Source organism: Trachemys scripta, chromosome 8, assembly GCF_013100865.1.
Source record: "Trachemys scripta elegans isolate TJP31775 chromosome 8, CAS_Tse_1.0, whole genome shotgun sequence".
In the NCBI taxonomy this organism is placed as follows: domain Eukaryota; kingdom Metazoa; phylum Chordata; order Testudines; family Emydidae; genus Trachemys; species Trachemys scripta.
The window spans coordinates 1,032,590-1,055,105 of NC_048305.1; the positions used below are offsets into that span (position 1 = coordinate 1,032,590).

Here is a 22,516-nt window from a genome sequence, read left to right on the forward strand (position 1 = left end):
GAGTTACACTGTTGACTCATATTTAGCTTATGATCCACTATGACCCCAGATCCTTTTCCGCAGTACTCCTTCCTAGGCAGTCATTTCACATTTTTTATGTGTGCAACTGATTGTTCCTTCCTAAGGGGAGCACTTTGCATTTGTCCTTATTGAATTTCATCCTATTTACTTCAGACCATTTCTCCAGTTTGTCCAGATCATTTAGAATTTTAATCCTGTCCTCCAAAGCACTTGCAACCCCTCCCAGCTTGGTATCGTCCGCAAACTTTATAAGTGTTCTCTCTATGCCATTATCTAAATAATTGATGAAGATATTGAACAGAACCAGACCCAGAACTGATCCCTGCAGGATCCCACTCATTATAACCTTCCAGCATGACTGTTGAACCACTGGATAACTACTCTCTGGGAATGATTTTCCAGCCAGTTGTGCACCCATCTTCTAGTAGCTCCATCTAGGTTGCATTTCCCTAGTTTGTTAATGAGAAGGTCATGTGAGACAGTATCAAAAGCCTTACTAAAGTCAAGATATACCACGTCTACCACTTTAAACAGCTTTTTGATGCTCTTGGAAGAAGTGGAGAGTATTGCTGTCAGCAGTTTGCTTGTTCAACTGAAATGCAAAACCAGCTTTTGGGAATGGAGAAGGAAAATGGGAGTTTAACTCCATCGCCATCTTGCTGCTCTCATTTGGCCACGGTGTCTCTTGAGTCTTATTGGCTGTGCTTTTACTGATCAGAGCAGCCAATGCTTTTGTGCAGCTCCCCCCTGCAGTGTATAGATGAACAAGGAAAGAAGCTACTTACTGATGTACTAGCTTTTCTTGCACTTATTTACTTCTGGGGGAATTCTGATTCACTGCGCATGTGCAGAATTCATGTCGGGTGCAGAATTATTTTTTTTCCTGCAGAAAATACATTCTGCCCAAGAAGCGCTGCAGTTCCACCTTTCGCCCACCAGAGGCCGCTGTGGTGCATGAAGAGCCGACTGCGTTCATTACATTAGCCTGCCCATGGAGCCCGGTTAGGAGGCAGCGTGAGGCACAAGGCGTTGCTGGGAGATCACAGACTTGGGTTCAAAAGGGCTAGTGTGTGTGTGTGTGTGGGGGGGGCAGAGTGGGGCATAGGGTCAGGAGCTAGTGGGGTGACAGCATTGAGCCAAGGGCTGACTGGGAGGGGGGCTCCAGGGCCACATGGGGATGGGGGGCTCCAGGGCCACACGGGGATGGGGAAGATGTGCCTGACTGAATGGGAGGGCTTGGGATCAACCAGGATGTGCCTGGGGGAGTCCCTAACTCCCTAACAATCGCTCCCCTCTGCCCCCCAAAGAAACTGTTCCATACTTCTCCCACCCACACTCAATAGCCTTCCAGGTTCGCTCCCAGGCTCCTTCACGCTCCCTCTGTTCCTCCGTTAGCCCTGACTCCCCCAAGCCTTTGCACTGCTTCTGAGGGGTGCGGGAAAGATGTTTCTGTATTGTAGTTTAAATGAATTACTCCAAGTTCTTGTATTAATCCATCTAGTAAGGAATCTATCTGTCAAAAAAAAAAAAAAATTCCTGAGTCTTTTTTTGTTCTATATTGTTACAGACATACTTACTGACAGGTATTTTGAAATAAATTATCAAAATAATTGAAACTGGTGTGATTATGTTGTGTTATTTTGACAAATAAAATATACAGAATTTTGCAAAATTTTAAAATATTGTGTGCAGAATTTTTTATTTTTTGGTGCAGAATCCCCCTTGGACTAGCACTTGCACCTGCCCTCACTGGTGCTGCACGTAACACTGACAAGGTTGCAGTGATAATGCTCGGCTCTCCCGGCATCTCGAGTGTCCTTGCTTTTACTAAAGGCTTGAGATGACCCTTTAGGGAGAGTATTTCAGCAGAGGACAGCTTGAATTCGCTGTTCATTGGGAAGGCAGGTCATGTGATGTGCATTGCACATGACTTCTTGCTTTCGATCTCTTTCCCACTCTTCTATCTCGCAGAGCTTGTGCAGCGTTTCTTGGAGCTACGGTTCTGTGAGCATAACTACATTATTGGAAAACTATGGCTTTTGCACCACATCTAATTGAATGTGAAAGCTGACAACTGGTTTAGCTGCTGTGGTTTCCTATTCTGGAGTGCCAAGGCCACCAGGTTGTCAGCATGATTCACCACAACATCTTGGTTTGTTCTGCATCAGTGGTAGTGAAGGGTGGTGCTAATAGGGGAAGGCAAGGGTCCTTGATGGAGGGCTGGCGATTTCCTGCTGTAAAATTAATAATTGAACACATTTGCAGATGATTGTTAAAAAGAGTAGTTGAGTGGGAATTTACTCATCGCTTTGGAGAACAAGAATGGAAAGCAGTTCTTGTGTGTGCTGATGCTCCTCCGAAGCCCCTTCTGAGCAAATCAGCTATGTAAAGTATTCATAACTTGATGAGTAGGGACTTTATGCATGTGGCTCCCAACAGCACTAAATTCACCATGCTTTGCGATAAGACCTAATTCCTGGAGTATTTTGCTTAAAATAGTAAAACTGGATGGCTGTTAAGGGAAAACTAAACCAGATGGAAAGAAATGGTTGCTTTCAACCTCTTTCTTTTTTTCAGAGTCAGGATGCCGAGGAAGAAGAAGCATGCAGAAAGCCCTGACTTTCAGGACCCGGGCGGGGAGGAGGAAGAGCCGAGGGGCCTGGTCGACGCCAAAAAGAAGCGTAGTTTTGTGGATGCCTTTATTGTTATATCTGACAGCGATGGAGAGGTCAGTGGTTTAAAAAAAGCGGAACCCAAAATCCTGACTGGGGCATGCTTATCTACCAGTGTATTCCTGACAAGAGACTGTCCTGAGTGGTACCTACCATGCATCTTGGGGCAGCCTGCTTCACTTTGCCATTAGTGTTCTGCTCTGTTTCTTTTCAAGGTGTAGTTCAGATTAATCATGTCCCATTTGACTATGAAATGAGCCGTCTGATTGGCTGGTGCTGAGTCATGTCTCTGAGATTTGATAACCAAAACCTGTCCAAACAGAATCTGAAATCTAATTTAAATCATGTTTCCTCAATCACCTCACAAATCTTTTCAAACTTTTTATTTTATTGCTGTTTAGCTAAATCACAGAAATGTGATTCTGTTACATGTAAGTAACTGTTCAAAGTACAGCTAGTGTCAGATCATGAAACTGAATTATGGAGGCTTGAGTGTAATCTACTCTCATCCTTAACCACTAAGCCGTCAGAGGTAACTGCATTGTTTAGGGTAGTCTGGAGGTGACGGATAGCGTCAGTGGTTCAGGGGAGCTCCAGAGCGTAGGGGCCTGAACTCATGACATGGAAGGTATGTGAGACAGGACCTGATTTGAAACAATATTTTCATTTGTAATTGTTAAGTCTTGGCTTTGCTTTGCTCTGGCCGTGATTTGGGAGCCTAAGACGCTTTTAGAATTATACAGTTTTAACAAGCATTTCCGTTCACTTGCAAGCTATAGATCTTAAATCAAGTGCCCTTAGTGCCCACATCTAGAGCATCAGTCTTGACAATTAACATGTGAGGAGAGGGAAAGCACTAGCAGTAAGCAGGAAAAACAAGCTGTAGGGCACATGCTATTGGCTGTTATTTCTGCACATTATCTGAGCTCTACCCCATTGGGAAATTCCCTTAACTAGACAGATCTAGAATGTCTGGCAGTAATAGGTCACTGGGGCTAAACCCTCAAGCTCTGCAATAAGCTAAGTTAACTTCAGATGTCTGCTGAATCGCGGCCTTTACTGTGAAACCGATAAGGAAAGAAGAAACCAACAGCTGTAAGAGATGTTGACGTAGATGAACGATCAGGAGCTCTCATTGTCCACAATTATTCCTCTTAACATGCATGTGATTTGTCTCCTCACTTTCAAGCATCTTTTAAAACATGACTATGAAAAGATTAATCTCCCTGACTGTATGATCAAGTCTATAAACAAAAATGGGAAATCATGCCTCACCAATCTATTAGAATTCTTTGGGGGAGGGAGGGTGTCAACATACATGTGGACAAGGGGGATCCCGTGGATATATATTGTACTTGGACATTCAGAAAGCTTTGACAAGGTCTCTCACCAAAGGCTCTTAAGCATAGTAGGCATGGGATAAGGGGAAAGGTTCTTTCATAGATCAGTAATGGGCTGGAAGGCAGAAAACAAAGGGTAGGAATAAATGGTCAGTTTTCACAGTGGAGGGAGGTAAATAGCGGGGTTCCCCAAGGATCTGTACTGGGACCAGTGCTGTTCAAAATATTCATAAATGATCTGGAAAAATGGGTAAACAGTGAGGTGGTGAAATTTGCAGATGATACAAAGTTATTCAAGATAGTGAAGGCCAAAACTAACTGTGAAGAGTTACAAAGGAATCTCATAAAATTGGGTGACTGGACAAGAAAATGGCAGATGAAATTCAGTGTTGATAAGTGCAAAGAAATGCACACTGGAAAACATAATCACAACTATACATACAAAATGACGGGGTCTAAATTATTTGTTAGCACACAAGAAAGAGACCTTTGAGTTATTGTGGATAGTTCTCTAAAAACATCCACTCAATGTGCAGTGGCAAATAGCGAAAAGCATGTTCGGAACCATAAGGAAAGGGATAAATAATAAGACCGAAAATATCTTGAGGGCATTATATAATCCACAGTAAGCCCACACCTTAAATATAGATTGGAGTTCTGGTTGCCCCATCTCAAAAAAAGATACATTAGAATTGGGAAAAGTACAGAGAAGGGCAACAAAAATGAGTAGGGGTGTGGAACAGCTTCTATATGAGGTGAGATTAAAAAGACGGACTGTGCAGTTTAGAAAAGAGACAAGGGGGATATGATGATAGAGGTTTAGAAAATCTTGACTACTCTGGAGAAAGAGACTAGGGAAGTGTTATTTACCCCTTCCCATAACACAAGAACCAGGCGTCACCTGATGAAATTAATAAGCAGCAAGTTTAAAACAAACGTATGAAAGGACTTCTTTAGGCAACGCACAATCAGCCTGTGGAACTGATCAGGGGATGTTGTGAAGGCCAAAAGTATAGTCCTGAGCTCTGTAACTGTTGATTTTGCTCCAGCAAGACCTTGTTACCTATTTGTAAGAGGTGTGTAACACTCCAGATAAATAGCAATTTTAGAGAACAATACATTCTCAGTTCATCTTGCAGTTGTTAGGACATGGTTCAGGATTCAAAGACTACGAGGAGAGTCTTGGACAGCATAGATACAATGGCCTTTTTCCTTGGCAATCTCCTGGCAGATATCTGTAGTCCCCAATTCTCCTCCTAGACTAGCAGATCTTGTAGCAGAAGCACCTGGAAAGCCTCTGGTTTCTTACTATTGATGATCTCTGGCAAACTGACTCTCAGGAATTTCTCAGACATGCTGTATTGCCAAGCTCATCAGTGCTATTTTACCAAGTTTCCTCCATTTGCTTGGGGCTTTTCAGTGGCATCTGAAAAGTTTAATCTGCAGGAACTTTTCTGGATAGTGGGTTGTGTAATCCACACTTGACTGCCTGTGACTTATCCTGGAGCCAAGGAACTCTTGTCCTCCTTCTTGGAAAGCGTCAAGCAAATTTGAAACTCTTTTCCCAACTCTATGGAAACAGGAAGAGATGACCATACAGCATTCCCTGCACAAACAAAGGTTCTGGAAATGCTGTAGAAAGTCTGTGTCACCACATACAAAATGGTTCTGATCCTTTTTGGTTGGTGAAAGCCTCTGGGAAACACCAGGCCCTCTGTCGACAGAGATTGTTGGTGCTTCCTTGAAGGACAATCTTCTACCCACCCTTAGATCTGCAATATTTCTGCCAGCGCTTGAGAAACCAGCTGACACTAGGATCCTCGCCAGTTACTGCTCTGTCTCCTGAGAAGAAGGATGCTGTACAATTTGGCTTGTTGCTGAGTTCCGCTGATAGACCCTTGTTAGCCAGAGGTGAACCCTAGCTGTAGTATGGCGGTGGTACCAGCCAAGCTGATGAGCTGTGGGCAGAGCCCAGGGAGCTATGCTAATACTGGTAATCGATCAGCAGCCTTTATAAAGTGATTGTAAAGTGCTGCGGATCTGCCTGTGAGGCCTTTCGGGGGGAGGATGGAGTCACTTACAAGTGGTTTCACTCAGTCATCCTGGATAGAGCCCACAGGGCCCTAATGGGTAGCTGCTTCTATTCACAGAGCTCGTGTGAAGTCCCACAGAGACTCAACATACCAAACCCTTGGGAGAGGTTGCAAGATGCTATGGGTTGCAGTGCCATCTCTATGCTGATGGCACCCAGCTCCACATCTCCTCATCTGGCACAAACACCACTGTTACCCCAGTGTCCCTCATCTGAAGGCACCTGGATAAATAGAAGCAGGTTTATTCTCAGTCCATTGGCCAAGGTGATGTTGGTAGAAGGAGAGGGAAGTGGTTTGAGGAACTGGCAGGAGCAATTATAAATGCCTGGCTTCTGTAACTTACCCTCTGGTAGTGAAGGGAGCCTGGCGTTCATCTTGGGTTAGCTGGTGGTCTTGTGGCTTTCCTTGGATGCAGGCCTAGCCGTGGGGAGAGATGGCTTTTTGACACTTCCACGGTGGGCTACTACAGGGCCCTCTACCTGAGGCTAACTGAAGGCCATGCAGTAGTTTCAGGTAGTTCATCACGTAGTGGCCTACAATCTGGGTCAGGCAGATCCATGAGAGCACATTCCCGTAGTGTTCCATGGTCGTCTGGCTCCCTGTCCGCTTCCAGATCCATTCCAAGGTCCTGGTCCATCTCTCCAATGGGCAAGGCCTTGCCATTTCTAAGCTTGGCTGTGCCAGCAGGGAAGTTGAGGCCTGAGGTCCCAGGGTGAAACAGGAGGAGGAGGAGGAGGGCATTGTCGGGGAGGCCCTTGGCTCTGGAACTTGCTATCACTGGCAATAAATGAGGCTGGATCTGGTGCCAGGGACAGCCCCTTCCTTTTGCACAAGGCTCTCTCACCTGTTGGAAGCTGTGAGTCTGGCACAAGCCCGTTGCATCTCACTGTTCAAGTCTCTGCTTTCAGCAGGTTTGTGCTGATGAGCTGAAAGTCTGAGACTAATAGAGCAGAGTGTGACTTTGATTTCAACAGCAGCCTTGGCTAGCACCAGGCGTGGTACTTTCAACAATTAAATTAGCCTCATTGGTACGTGTGTGTTTCCCGTGCAGGGCTCCTGTGGTTTTGGCTTTGCCCTCTCGTTGCACGCTTGGTAGCGCAGTTGTGCCGTGCTACTACCCTGCCCTGTCCCTTTGGTGACCTCTTCTGGCTTCCAGTGACCATTTCTTTTCATGAAGATGCTCGAAGCAAGCTCCCCGTCAAGTGTGAGGGCAATCGCTGTGTCCCGGGGAGTGGGAGGGGAATCAAACAACCTGACTCTTTAGAGGCAGATGGAGTTGCACCTGCCTGCCTTGTGGCTGGATTTGCTCCCCGGAGTCTGTGCAAAGCGGGGTGAGAAAGGCAGTGTAGTTTTCTACTGCCTGCAAGAAAAGCAGATGTTAAAGACGCCGAGAGCTTTGGAAGCCAACCGTTTTCTCACTTTTTGGACAATGCTTACAGTGAAATTGCTCATGAGAGGGAACCAAACAAGGAAGAGCAGATTCCTACAAGCAGGAGGGCTGGAACAGTTTGTACAGTGGGGCGCTGAGAGCCATGGAACCAAACTGCAAACCCTGCATATAATACAAACCACTTCAAGCCAGGGGGTGCAGCAGCCCCCCCAGCTCCAGTGCCTACACCTACAAGGAGCAGGAAGTTTGGATTCCTTCAGGCTGCTGTATTTGAAAGCTGTAGCCTGGAGAGCCTGGGCTGTCACTGAGCACAGCAGTGTACATTGGGTGCATCACACCAGCCGTAGCTCTTAGTTTCTCCTTGTACACTAAATATGAGCGATGACCTTGTAACAAAAAGCATTGGCTGCAGCTGGGAGATATTTAATTGATGAAGGATTTTTTTGACTTGTGATCTTATTAAAGAAGCATTTGGTTGAGTGGCCCCTTGAGTTTGTACCGGCCTTGTCGGCAGATGAGCATTGTTAAAAGGTTGGGTCAGCCTAGAGCAGGCCCCTCTATCCGCTGCAGGGATCTCCAGGCTGTCTTTGACCGCATGCCAAGTACTTCTGGGCAAAGGGTTTCTCTGCCCCGGAGGTGCAGCCTCCCACCAGCAGAAGTAAAACCTAATTAAATGGTGCGTGCCGATTCTTTGGTTCAGTAAATAAGGAAGATTTAAGACTTTCTGGAGCTCAGATGCTCTGTGTATGTTTGGCCCCTCAGGCTTGGCTGGATTCCCTCCAGCAGTTCTTTGCACTGGAGCTGTACAGTGGAACATTGTGAAGCAAATTAAACATTCCTCTGCATGTAATTTTACTCCTGAAATTGTTAAATGTCTAGACTCTGTGTACCCACAAATGGTAAAACAGAGGGGCCTGCTGCACTCGGTGACTGCGCGTCTGAGACTAGAGACACATCAAGGGATTCAGATCTCCCGGCATGCTGCGCTAGATCCCTTTCCAGTCAGTGGATCCATTTCCCGGTAGCAGGTTTTATAAGTGTCTGTTCCATGCATGGGAACAAGCAGCATCTGCAAAGGAAAGTCGGGTACGTTCCTAAATCACGTCGGGGATCTGGGATGAGCACTGAAGACAGGAGCGTTGCGAGTGATCTTAAAGATCGTTTTGGTAGTTGCAAGAAGGAAGAAGAAGAAGACTGATGCAGCACAACTGGTGGTGCAGCAGTGCATCGAGAGGTGGGCTGAGGATTTACAGCGTCTGCTTGGATTCGACAGGAGGGGGATAGACCCTGTGAGGCCTAGAACTGACAGGCCTTTAAACTAGGGCTGGGAGGGCAAAACCAGAGCTTTCACGTCACTCCATCGGGGTGTGTGCTTCTCACATACAAAGGAAAGGCCAGATTGCCACATGGCATTATGGACTCACCCCTGGCTCCTATGCACAAGGGCCTGTCCAAATGTTAGCACAGGGCTGCTCTCCCCAGGCGACTGCAGGGGCGCGTGTCACTCCAAGGTGGTGGGCTCTGGCAAACAGCATAGGACGAGGGAGAGTCGTGGGGGTAGAGCCAGGTGGAAGGAAATAGAGAATCGATGAAGGGGCCCAAGGAGGTTGAGGGGAGGGTGATGTGGGCAGAGGCCTGGGAGTGGAATATTATTTTAACTGCTGAACCTTGGGTAGACTGAGGAGGGGGTAGACGGGGAGCTGGAGGGGGGAAGTTACTCTAATCCCAGCTAGAGCAAATCATGGTGTGAAACAAAGTTTTGGCTTTGGGGACAGAGCAAAAGGGGCAGATCTTAGAAATGACACTGAGCGCGAAGTCAGAGCCCGGGTGTGATTGGAGAAGGGAAAGGAGTGGTCAGAACTAATCCTCTGGTGCGGGGGGCCAGCCTGAGCCTGAGAAGGGGCCAGAATTTACCAGTGTACATTGCCAAAGAGCCACAGTAATACGGCTGCAGCCTCCCATCAGCTCCTGCCCGTGCTCCCAGCTCCTCCCACCCATCGGCAGTCCCACCGGTAGGACTTCCCCCTCCCTCCCAGCGTCCCAACCAGCTGTTTTGTGGTGTGCAGGAGGCTGGTGGGGGGAGGAGCGAGGGCACGGCAGGCTCAGGGGAGGGGGGCGGAAGGGGTGGAGTGGGGGCAGGGTCTGTGGCAGAGCCAGGGGCTGAGCAGTGAGCACCCCCCCACACACATTGGAAAGTTGGCGCCTGTAGCTCCAGCCCCGGAGTCGGTGCCTAGACAAGGAACAGCCTATTAACCTCTGAAGAGCCGCGTGCGGCTCCAGAGCCGCAGGTGGGAGCATGAGTGTGGGGATATGCATGCTTGCTCGTTTTGACCCAATTCTGCAATCCGTGGAGGAAGGGACTGCAGTAGGCATAATGTATTAGGGTTTCAGGAAACCACTTAATACTGTGTCTTGCAAAATCCTACTTGGATAAATAATTCAGCTTGGTTTGGGTAGGGACCCTCCTGGACTGAAAACCTGCTAGGAGGGTATCAGCAAAGGGTAATGATAAATAGCCAGGAATCTAGTTCTGGGGAGGTATGTAGCAGAGGCCACAGGGGCTGGTGTTAGGACACTCAAAAAATCCACTGATGATATTAAATTGGGAGGAGTTCCCGACACACATCAGTATAGAGAGACAATCCAGGATAAGGACTATGGGCAGGAAACAGCAAAATGTAGCATATCCATCCAGGGTAAAATAACCTGAAGTGTGCACACCACATGGGAAGGAGCAGTCTGGGACAGGAACGGTGGCACGAGATGGAGGGTGAGAGCAGACAGCAAATTCCAAACGTGGCTGACACTCAGGGCTGGCGCTTCCACTAGGCGACCCTAGGCGGTCGCTGGGCGCAGCATTTTGCCGTCCTCGGTGGAAATTCGGCGGCGGGGGGTCCTTCCGCTCTGGGTCTTCGGCGGAAATTCGGTGGCGGGTCCTTCACTTGCTCCAGGACCTGCTGCCGAAGTGCCCCGAAGACGCGGAGCGGAAGGACCCCCGCCGCCGAATGCTCAGAGGAGGAGCGCTGCTGCCTAGGGCGGCAAAAACCCTGGCGCCGCTCCTGCTGACCCTAAATGCCTTTTGGGGGCTGCAGAGTACGAGGCCTGCTGTCAGGGAGCAGGGAGGTGTTAGTGCCTCTCTGGACAACACAGGGGCCTCTCCCTGGAGAACTGTTCATTGGTGGGCCCTGCTTTACTAAATGATGCAAACTGGAAGGAATTCAGTGGCAAGCAATGTAAATAGCCCGGGATCTTCAGCAACTGACTGATTTATGTGGAAACGTGTGTGGCTTGACTGAGGCCTAATAGGGCAATGTCTGTAAGCACACGTGGCATTTTAAACATGTGAATGGTCCTATTGAATCAATGAGCTTGAAGTAACACAGGTGCTTATGCAGTTTGCTGAATCGAGGCCTATTGCGGGAAGCCCCAAGACTACACATGTTTGAAGGCTGTGACCATCAACAAGGAGTGGCTGACGGGAACACATGGAGGTGTAACGTACTAGGATGGAATTAGGGGCCAGGTAGGCTGGCTGTGCTGCCTGGGAGGGGTATGAGGCTGTCTCCCCAAATGAAAGGTTGAAAGCGCTGCCTCTTGGGGCACTTAGGGCTGTCCAGGACAGAATGCTAGAAGCTGTGCTGAAGGGAACAGTCCTCACTTGCCAGGCTGCTGGATGTTAGGAATTTGCTTATGAATATCAAGATTTTACTAAGGCCAGACAGGTACAACAGGTGCACTGCATTGCAGTGACTGGCATGAAGTCTATTGTCTCTTTCTGCTCCTGTTTGCATGTCAGTCTGTATCTTTGCCTGCTCTTTGAATGGTTACAGAATGTTCTTCAATTAACGTTTGAAATTCAAATGTCACACAAATGGAGGATGGTCCTTAGAGCCAGTGTTTTGTCTGCATGTCTTGGGGAAGGGGGAAGGGCACCACTACTTGTGTCATTTGTGTACTTTGTGTTTTCCTTTGCAGCAGGAGTCAAAGGAGGAGAATGGATTACAGAAGAAAAGAACCAAGCAGCAGCTGGATAGAGTGAAGTTTGCCGCTAAAAGAAAAATTGCACGTAGGTCTCACCTGAGCTGGGTAGAGGGCAACCGGACCGCGGTCAGTATCTTGGGGGTAGGGGTGGGGAGTTAAAGGTTGCCTGGGATTCCAGGCTGACTCCCTTGCACAATGATGAATTTCACCCTTCCTGAATAGACTGTCTGTCACTTGTGTGTTCCCCAGGATGAGAGTGCACACACTAGTGCTCTTCCTAGGTGTGTGCGCGAGCGCGCGCACATCACATCCAAGATCTAGGTTAGGTGTGGAGCTGTCCAGGAAATAACTGCGTCCCCCACTAGAGCTGCTGGTTGGGTGTCTCGGAGGCAGCGCTCCAAATAACGTATCCAGTTCAAATCAATACGAGGAGTGAAACGTTTTAGTGCAACAGCTGCAGTGAGGAGTGCATCTCTGACGCTGCTGGGAACGCTGATTTCAATGAACTGGGCTTGCCGTTTGGATAGTGCTATTGCCTGGCACTGCCTGCCGCTTGCCCCATGGCAGACAAGCAAAGGAGATAACAGAATAGGGCGGGGGCAGGTTTCCTGAAACGGCCGTAGGAATTGCGTTAAAATGGGACTGAATCATAGGCCATGTCCCTCGTGCGTGTGGCTCAGACATGCGCTCCTTGTGTAACGAGAAAGGGGCCCACGCCTCTGGCTCTCCAGCCACTCTATAATGGGTCGGGACCTTTGCAGTTTGCTGGATTTCTGTACACCGAGAATCTGGGCCAAATGGGGCAAATCCTGCCCCCCTGTCTGTGGAGGCAGAAAGCCAAGCCCTCTGTGTGAAGTAGCTGGAGTGAGGAACTTGAACAAAGGGGGGGGGGGCGCTAACGCGCACTGTGAGTCCAGCTCTCTGGGGTCTTCGTGCCTTGCTGTCCCACTGGATTTGGAGCTAGGAGTGGGGCATATCCATTGGCCATTCCTTAGCATAGGGGTGGCCCAGCTGCCACAGAGGTGCGCCTGTCCCGAATCTTGGCTGGGCTGACTCCTCTGCCGCTCCACAGCTGGCGTGTGTGCAGGGGATCGGTGTGCTGTCCCTTCAGCTTCCCACACATGGCCTGCTGCAGGCCTTGGGGCATCACGCCTTGTGTGGGCTCTTACGTCCTGACCTAGCGTGGGGAAGGTTTCCATGGGATTTGGATGCAGGTCTCTGGGGGAGAGGGGTCAGCTAACAATAATTAATTAGGCACTTTCGGTTTCAGGGCTGCTCTTTTATTGATTATAAACGAGAATGAGGTTTTTGGTGTTTATTTTTAGGCAGATTAAGCTTTGCAGTAAAAATCTTTTTTCTCTGTGTATTTAAACGTGTTCTTGAATTGCATGGCAAATTGGTTCTGTAAAGGCACTCTGCCTACGGGCAGAGTGGGAGCTTCCTCCCCAACCCGTTCCCCATGCTGGGCGCTCTCTCCAGGCTCTGGTTTGTAAAACGTAGCCTCCCGTTCTTGCCTTCTTGCCATGTTCCTCATTTTAACCTAAGCCATAAATCTAGTAGATCTGTGACGTTTGATTCAGAGACAAACCCCACAGAAATCGCTCTCTGTCTTTTCTGGCTGAAGTTGGTGCTTTAAAGCACATTGGAACATCTTTATTGTAATTGCACTCTGGATATGTGGAAATGATGCGATTCTGCATTTCCATTTTGAGTTAATCTCGCATTAGCAAGTGTTAGAACTAGAATTAGTGGGGTTGGCATCTCATTCACTTTGGAAATGTTAAAAGGAAACATAAATTGCACAGTAAATTGCCATATTAGCATTTTAAAAGACTCTGAAATGTTTTAATTTGTTTAGGGCTGTGATGTCTTAAAAACAGTCTGTCTGCATCTCTCTCCCCTGCCACCATGTTTCTTGGCTGGGCTTGGTCCCAGTGGGTATGGGCTGTTGGATTTCATGCCTTGTCACGATGAACGTCTTCAGTGTCTCTTGGAGTGTGGTATGTAGGAAGCTCAGCTTTGGAATAATGGAACTACTACTCCTTAAAAAATATAAAGCAGAGGCATTCTTGTGGGAAGGTTCAGGGTGGGCGTGTGCATGGGCTCACATGTGCCCCTTATTTGCTGGCCGGTGGTTATTTCTCTGAAACCCTGAGAATCTGCCATCTCATTTGGACACCCTTGAGATTCATCTTGCCTTCTAAAGCACAGCTTCTATTTTCGTGCCTCAGAGTTCTGAAATAGTCTGTTTGCACACATCAGTAGGAGGCTAACACAATACTTAGAATTTCTAATCACCATAAATTATGACCAGTATAATCAACATCAAGCGCACACACATTGTGAGTGTTAGATACCATCAGATGTACTATTCTGGGTCTCACAGACTAGTCAGTGTACGCACAGCTCGGCTGAAACAGATCAGCCCCTTTGGATTTTACGTGATCTGAGCGGCTCCATCCACTCTCCCAGCAGTTCGTATTTCCAGGTGGAACTAGGCCTGGGACTTCCCCACTCCTCAAAGCACCTACCCATCTGGGAGGGGAACAAACACATTTCAGTTTTTTCTCGTTGGTTTGCCAGAGGCAGCACTTTTCTAGCTGTTCCACATCCACTTGGGTGGAACTGACAACAAAGGTACAATGGGAATTTACGGAGAAATCGGTGCATCTGTTGAACTGCCTGTGTGTTGATAGCCGCATTCTGCAAATACTTGTGCACCTGGGTAACTTTAAGCACATGGGGAGCCCCAGTGACTGCAGTGGGGGTTATTTAAATGCATAAATGTACTTGCATGTGTACATGCTTGCCCGGTTGGGTCATAGTCTTCCCTGGCTTACAGGGCGTGGGGTTTGAACAAGAAAGGTGCTGGCTGAGTGCAGAGTATTGTTATGTTTGGTGACAGGACCCTTCTCTGATATATGGAGAATTGTGCAGTGTTTACACTGACGAGAAAATTCTCTTGTCATGGTTCCTTCTAGCTGGAAAATTACAGCATGACTTTGTCCAAGGACAAAGATTCCCCTGGGTCCTGAGTGCATTGCAGTCTGCCTTCACTTCACCCTGTTTCTCTTTCTTTTTTCTTGATTAATTTGTAAAGAAAAATACAGAAACTAACAATACACTGCTCTGAGATGGCACATAAGTGAATCCAGCAGTTGTAGTCAGAATAGTTGAAAGAATGGTCCAACCTCACTTCAGTGGAGTAAATAACTTTGTCAGCACAGAATGGGAGAACATCACCAAAGTGTGATGTCCTGTGGCTGGCTGAATGCAGTTGTGCTGTCATGTGGTGTCATTACAAAAGTCAACACATTCCTCTGTTTTTCTCAAGTGAAACAGTGCTGCTGGATTCCACTTGCAGCCGGGAGGCAGCGGATGGTTTAGAAAGCAGAGGCCAGGAGTCCCTGGGTGTGGCTTTACTGGGGGACATTTCTCCTGGAAAATGGGCTGTGTTCGAGATGCTATAGTGAGGCTGAGGGGGCCCTTTTGTTCAAAACCCCAATGGTTAGTTGCTTCACAGCTTTCAGAAAGTGCCTTTCGGGCTAGGAGGGTCCAGGCTTTGTTTTGCCCCCGGGTGCAGGTGTGCACAGGCCTGAGGGGGTTGAAGGACATCTGCCAGTTGTGTTTGAGTTGTGACTGTGACAATGTATTTTTCAGCTCCTAAGAGAGCTGCTGAGTTGCTTTTCCACATTCTCCATTCTGCAGGTGTTGTGTATTTTAAGCATGGTGAAGTGTGGGGTCAGAATCTAAATAAATAGGTGTTCTCCCAAGTAACTGCTTGATTTGAAAAAGGCAGCCTGGCTTCTAGGTTGCTGTGACTGAAGAATCCTTTTGGGAAGAAATGTGCTGCTGAACTAGCAGTTCTGAATGCATCAGACCTGGCACAGTGATCCATCAGAGCAGTGATGGGAGCAGGGCGAGGGGCCATTTGCACGTGGCAGAGCTTTCTGGGTACTGCCCAGCAGATACAGCGTGCATCTGCTTCATGGGGTGAGCCCGGCTCAGCACCTTTGCCCTGCTCTTCAGTAGGGCCGCCCAGGATATCACACACCACAGGGCAATGTGACGTGATATGTGGCCAGTAATAAAGTGTAATGCAAAGGAACTGCTGCTCTGCCAGTGAGACCGAACCTTATAAATATGTTGGTTCGTGATCAAAGTCTAGCTTCTTCCCGTGTCCTTAGGTGCACGTCCTGTCTGCAGCAATGCCAAATGCTACCTCTGTTGCACGCTGAGGGGATTAAAAGTCTTTTTGTAGTGAATATACCAAAGGAATCAGAGCTAAGATTGCTATGGAAACCTTAACTGAATTTCCGAGCTTTGGGTCAGTGATTCAGCATTGCACAAGTGTATTATTTTGCATTTAGTACTGTCTGTGCCCATGTCAAAAGTACCTCTTAAGGAAAGCTGAGATTTAACAGCTTTGGTCTGGTGTAAGTTTTTGTCCTAGGAATGTGAGCGTCCCTAGATACCTTCCTCCACGTGCCACATACGTGCTGGGTGTTCACGTGGGCTAGTCTATGTGGGGACATCCAGGAATGTTAATCTGAATTAATTAAGGTGTATATTTGAAGTGGATTAGTTAAACCACATTAAACCCTTGTTTGAACCGTCCTCCCACAAGTCAGAATTGAAGTGGGTTAATTCAGTTTAGTTTGTTTAACTTCAGAAGTGAATTAAGATACCAAATTAAGACCACTAATTCTGAATTAACAGCATCCACACAGTGGTTAATGTGGGTTAACTAATCCATTTCAAATTCGCTCCTTTAGTTAATTTGGATTAATTTTCCTGACTGTCCCCATATACCCAAGCCTGTAGCTTTATACCACCAGGTGGTGGTAACCTGTCTTCTTTCTTTAGAGATGACTGAAGATGAACAGTTTGCACTGGCTCTGAAAATGAGTGAGCAGGAAGCCAGACAAGTGAACTGCCGGGAAGAGGAAGAAGAGGAGCTTGTGAGGAAGGCCATCGCCGAGAGCCTTAATGTAAGTGCCTTTGTACAGAGGCTCACAGAACTGTTGCTTCACATACTCCCTTTGGTCTCCATGCAGGAAAGGAGTCTTTACTGGGGCTAGCTTGTGTGGACTGACGGGAGAACTATAGCCGTCTGGGTGACTTGTAAGGCACGTGGGGACTAACCTCGGTTGTTCCTTGTTTTGTTGTAAAAAGCAAATCTTTTGTTTTTCAGAGCTACCAGCCTTCAGATTCCCCTGCTGCGACCTCTGCAGCACCTCCTGCACAGGCAACATGCGAGCCAGTGCAGAGCCACCCGGCTGAGATCCATGGAGCTGTGCCACCTTGCCCCGACTCCCCCCGGTCGGAATGCAGCTCCCATTCCTGGGGCACAAAAGCTGATGGGAATGGACAGACGGATGCTGCCAAGAGCCCCCTTGTAGTGCTGACCAGGTTAAGCCAGGAAATAATTGAAAGCTCGCTACTATCCAGCATCATCGTCTCGCCAGGGAAGAGCCAGCCTTTAACCAAGTCAAACGAAAACCCTTCCTCACCAGCAAGAAGCCATTTCAGGGACACGTTACCCAGCCCTTCTGGGGAGGACCTGATCTCCCTGAGCCCCACCTTTGGCCGGATTACTCCAGGCGCTTGGCAACTGACGCCTCGGAGACTGTTTTCAGGGTCGTGCAGCACTTCAAAAGCAATGGGTGGGGAACAAGACAAGCAACCTCTGGCCAGCACTGGAAGCTCTGCGGGAGAGCCCACGGCTGGCAGCTCAGCAGTGCTCCGGAAGGGCAGGACCTGGGAGCCGGGTGGCATTCCAAGGCAGAGCGGTGGAGCAGGAGGCCCTGAGTGTGCACCGCACCGTGGGCAAGGCTCCGTTTGTGCTGAGCACGTGGAACGGAATGAGGTGCCTGACAACGCCCCCGAGCTTTGTACACTGAGCATGGCTGATGAAAAGTGCAAGCAGGAAGATGCTAGAGACACAGTGCACTATTACTGGGGTATTCCATTCTGCCCAAAAGGGGTGGACCCAAACCAGTACACCCAAGTCATCTTGTGCCAGCTGGAGGTGTACCAGAAGAGCCTGAAGCAGGCTCAGAGGCAGCTCTTGCAGAAGAAGGAGTTTGGTGATCCAGTTGTGCCCTGCTCTTCTCCCCTGAGCCAGAATGAGCACGGGAAAGGGGAGCGAATAAGCAGGGAAAATGGTGTTCCCGACGACACAGAAGATGGCAGGAAGGAGCCAGAGAGTGCTGCCTGGCTTCTCGCCACAAAGAACAGGGAGCCCGAGCAGAATCCAGGGCAGAACTTGGAAGAGGAAAAGAACTCTACGTCCGAGGAGGAACCAACCACCAGCTATTGCCAGGTAACGGAGTCAGCTTGTACGTATTGTACCTATAGGATGAGCAGGGGGTGCTAATGCTCTTGACTTCTGTCTAGGGGCCAACCTGTGCAACAGACCAGACACCAGCAAAGGTCAGTGCCTTTCCTTTCTAATGTTTGTGCCCTGTGGCTCCCTTCCCCCATCAGCAGCTCAGCCACAGGAGAGGAGAGGGCCCCTCTGCTGCGTGCTCAGCTCCCAGACTACGCCGAGCACCACAGGGCATTGCCACATGTACAGTCTGCCTGGCAGCGCTCCAGAACCGCACCCGCTCCTTCAAGAGCTTCATCCCCAGAGCCTTAGAGCAATCCCAAGCAGGGTTGGCAAAGCGCATGCGAGTGGGGCCCAGTGACCTGTGGCACCACAGTTTAATCGCCCGCCCAGGCTGTCCAGGCGGAAACATGGTTCCAGGCTGATGGCCTGGCCTTTTCCTCTTGCACTACAGGCAGGTTTGTGGGTGGGGCACCTATACCGTTGTACTGATCTTTTTCTCTTACGTCCTTTCTACCGCAGACCATAGAGTGAACTGCTCCAGAGTAACTGTGTGTGTGTGCTGCTTGCCAAGGGTTGTCTGTGGTAGCAGGTGCTGTCCTGGGTTGGGGAGTTTGCAGTTAGTCTGCCTGGCCCGAATTGTTCTGTCTGATGGGCACTAGGTGTCAGTGTTTGCCACTTTTCAGGGCACTGTTGAAGACAGCTTTCTGTCATTGTGAAGTTTAAACAGATTGCATGTCAGATGAAGTATTTATTACTGCTGTATTTTAGCTTTGTGTCAGCCTTTTCCAACCCTCATTTTTCATAATGACTTACTCCCAGATCATTGTACAATTGTATCTTCTCTGTGACGGCAGCCTCAGCTCTGTTCCTATTTCCAAGTGTATTTGATCATTGACCCCAGTTGATAGAAAGATACTTACCTTGTTCTGTGATGTTTATATTCTGTCTGGTAATACTGAACACTCTCAGGAAAAGCATCATGTCTGCATTTTCTGTAGCACGTAGAAGTGCCATGCAGTCTGTGCTCAGCCTTTGTTTCTTTCTGTCTTGGGCTTGGATTTGGAGGCTATATTTAAACAAGCCTTAAAGGTGACCTGCAGAGGGAAAAAATTGGCCTTGTGCCCTTTTTTGGCTTCTTTATGATGGATACAAAGGACCCAAGAGATTTGTGTCACAAGCATTTTTTTCTCCTCATCTTTTCCATTAGAAATTCAGGGCTTGTTGAACTTGGAAGGCTCTGTGGTGACTGGAGAACAAAATGATGGGCTCAAAAGACACTGGAAACTGCAGCAATTGAGAGAGGAAGGAGGGACTTTTAACCCGATTGTTTAAAACTTGGGGGGGGATGTTAATACATATGTAACCGTAGTGCCTAATGGACTTTGGAAGACAAGATGTCTCAGAGATGCAAGGCAGGAGCTCACAGTGCACGTCGTCTGAACCCCCAAGGGCCTCCAGCAAAGCCAGGGAAGAGCAGATTCGACCCTGCTGATATTTTCAGGAAAGCCTGAAAACTTTTCTGTGAAACCCAGAGCACAAAACCCTGCAGGTCTTCATCTGCCATAAAGAAGCAAAACCAAAAAAAAGAGCGTGCCGTTCATTTTACAGTCTGCTTTCTCGTCCCCTTCCCCGATGCTAACCGAAGAGTAGAGCCCCCCTCCCATTCACCTCGAGCCACTGCAGGTGATCTGCTGCCAGGTTCAGGATATTTACAGCTCACCTGAGCCTTGTCTACGCCACTTTTTCTGTCAAATTTCCCACCGCTGCTGCCACAGATTTTCCTTCACTGCTGGCGGTGGTGATGGGAACCCAAGGCCGGTGCAGTTCTGAACCTGTTCAGAGTCGGCTGCCGGTGCTTTCCCACGGCAGTAACTGGGGTGGAGCTGACAGCAGTGGTGGGAAATTCTAGGCCAAAACTCCAGGTGTTGTCACAGCCTGGAGTGGGGGTGACCAGATGTTCCAATATTAGGGGCTTTGTCTTATATCGGCAACTATCCCTCCTCCCCCTGAAAAAAAAGTGTCCCGATTTTTCACACTTGCTGTGTGGTCACCGCACCTGGAGGTTCCCCACCCCCGGGTCAGGCTGCTCTTTGTGGTCGGCTTGTGTCGCTGAGGGAGCTGCTGGCCGTCCCACCACACCCACTTGGAGCGGTAACTGCTTTTCTGCCAGTTCCTCTGTGATCAACCCCTCTCCCCTGGTGCCGTGCCGAGGAACAGTGCTTGTGGTACCCTTCTGTACACTGCCCTGTGACCCAAACCGGGCGAGAGACCTCCTGTGTCGGTTCATTCCATTACCGGCCCCTTGATTGTCCACAAATTGCCAACGAACCCCGTCACATTTGGCTAATCAGTGTTGTCAGAAAAACTCACCATTTTCAGGCTCTTATGAACAAAGTTCAGAGTGAATTGAATCGATTCCTTCCTATTTTTCAAAGCCTTTCACACAGGCAGGCAGATTTCTGGTCTCTGAAAGGTTTACACAGGGCACTCCCTCTGTAATTGAACGGCGGGAAGGTAGCTTGGAAAATCTTAGCCAGCTCTGGAGAACGAGGAACTGGCTGCTGCTGGCCTGTGTTTTATTTATGATCAGCATTATTTCCTTTCCAGGCCTCCCAGGCGCTATTTGCGGAGGACATGCCTGAAGATGGGGAACCAATGCAGATTACACAGAGGTGAGGAGCAGGGGTCAGTTCAGAGCATTGGTTCCTGGACACACCACCCTGCGCCCCAGGCAGGAGAGTGCTCTGGGAGTGCTGCGGGCTGCACTTGCTGCTGATAGATGTCGCTGGACAGTGCCAGCCAGAGTCAGCTCAGAGACAATGGGGAGAGGAGAACTCTCATTGTTGTTTGACGACAGCATCCCGACATGGGCTAGGGCTGTGCAGGGCAGCTGAGCGGACGTGATCCTTGCCCTGGGGAGCAGCAGTCTAATCTGACCGGACGTAACAGAGCAATAGGACGGGGCTGGGGCGGTAAGGATGAGACACAGCAGTAGGATCGCATGGTCTTTCCAGGAAGGCAACTATGCAGAGAGTCTATTAAAAAGAGATTTCTTTGAAGAGGAAAGAACAGGGGGGAAGGCAAAGAAAATGTCGTGCCAGAGACAGTGCTCCCTGTGTGCCCCAGATGGAAACCGCACTCCAGGGAAGCCAATCCAGGCCTCAGCCGGTGGCGGGAATGGGCCATGGCAACACGATTCTCCTCTGATTTTACCTCTACCCCTTTGTCCGGTAAAACCAGGCTCTGAACAGGACCCTAGGAGCGTTGGCTTCTGGTTGCCCTCTCTCACTGCAGGGCTAGGAGACATTGGCTGGGGTGGTTTGCAGTTGTTATTGCAGACTAGATAAGCTCGGAGCGGCAGGCATATGGGGAGGACTTGGGGAACAGTTTACTAGGGAGGTTTCAGTATTTGCAGGCATTGCAAGCCCAGCTGTGGGAAGCTGCTTGATTCTCATGGTACTTGAAACTACTTTTATATTCAAAATGCTTTTGGCATAAAGCTGCTGCCTTTTCCCTGCCTGCTCCCCACTCTCTTCTCCCCCTCACTGATATGGCAGTATTGGGGCTGAACACCTGAGATTCGGGGCAGGGCTTCCAAAGCTGACTGCTCACCTCGCGCCAGTAGGAAGCTTGCCCGGCGGAGCAAGGGGACCTACACTGCCTGGCTTCTGCAGAACTTTAGCAGTTTTTAAAAAATGCAGAAGGTGTCTAGCCCTTATGGCTGGGAAGAAAACCTCAGGTGTGAACCGATGCAGTGCTGGCCCCTGTTGCCAAGCAGAGCTGTCCCAGGCAGCAGAGGCGGTGAAATAAACCAGACTCTGGTAAGTTTCTGCTGAAATGTGCTTGGGGAGTATGCCCTGTTTAGGCTACTACCAGTTGGGTCAGTTTCAATCTGTTGCTGCTTGAAGCTGGTGGTGACAACGATCCCCTGAAAGAGGCTGACTGGTGGAGCCTTCCCTCCCTTCAGAGCAGCAGGAGGCCCTGTGGTTGGGACGTGAAGGAAGAGGCAGCTCCCGCCCCCTGTTGCCAGACGGGGGACAGGAGGGGGTAATGTTTCAGGTAGCCAGTAGCCAGCGTCTGTCTCAGAAGGTGCGGCTCCCTAGCAGAGTCCAGGACAGCAGCTGGGCTGGATGCTGGCTTCCCAACATAAGGGGTTCCAGAGGGCTCCTTTGTGTCCAGGTAGCGGGTTTAATCCTCTGTTCGATCTGACCCGTGGGCAGCTGACATGCCAGAATGTGGCCCCGTGAATGCTACAGTGCAGCCGATGGCCGCTCTCTTTTGGCTCAAGCATCACCACTGCCTGCTGTGACTTCTCATTTCAGCAGACAGCCCCTGTGTATGCAGATAATGGTGGCTGCAGTCTTCTGATTTGTGTGTACATCAAGCGAGCTCTCTGGCTGCTGGCAATGTGCCAGTGCAGCCCTTTGTTGGGCAATGTCTGGGCATGCTGGTCAGGAGAACCCCTGCTCGGGTGTGGGGCGCCTGTCGCACCAGTAGCAGAAGTCACTCAGGCGTTCGAGCCCCACGCTTGGTGCAGAGCGCAGCGGATCGGACTGTGAAGGAATGGTTCTGTGCTTTGTACTCAGAGACAGGTGATGTAGCAAGCACTGTGGTTTGACTTTAAATTGATTAGCCCATTTTAGAACTGTCATAGTAAGTTGTTTTGTGAGAGTCTTTTCGAAGTC

The 22,516-nt window shown here is 49.1% G+C and overlaps 1 protein-coding gene across 5 annotated transcripts in view; it reads left to right on the forward strand.

The window, feature by feature from the left end:
* UIMC1 (ubiquitin interaction motif containing 1) overlaps positions 1–22,516 on the forward strand; it is a 51,107-nt gene that overhangs the window by 5,894 nt on the left and 22,697 nt on the right. For 3 of the 5 annotated variants that reach the window (XM_034778900.1, XM_034778896.1, XM_034778898.1), the window contains exons 2-7: positions 2,599–2,749; positions 11,492–11,582; positions 16,364–16,488; positions 16,692–17,822; positions 17,897–17,932; positions 20,439–20,503. In XM_034778900.1, coding sequence (XP_034634791.1) covers positions 2,606–2,749; positions 11,492–11,582; positions 16,364–16,488; positions 16,692–17,822; positions 17,897–17,932; positions 20,439–20,503 — 1,592 coding nt within the window. In that variant the 5' untranslated portion in view covers positions 2,599–2,605. The remainder of the gene's footprint in view (positions 1–2,598; positions 2,750–11,491; positions 11,583–16,363; positions 16,489–16,691; positions 17,823–17,896; positions 17,933–20,438; positions 20,504–22,516) is intronic. The other 2 variants (XM_034778897.1, XM_034778899.1) reach the window with 2 other exon arrangements.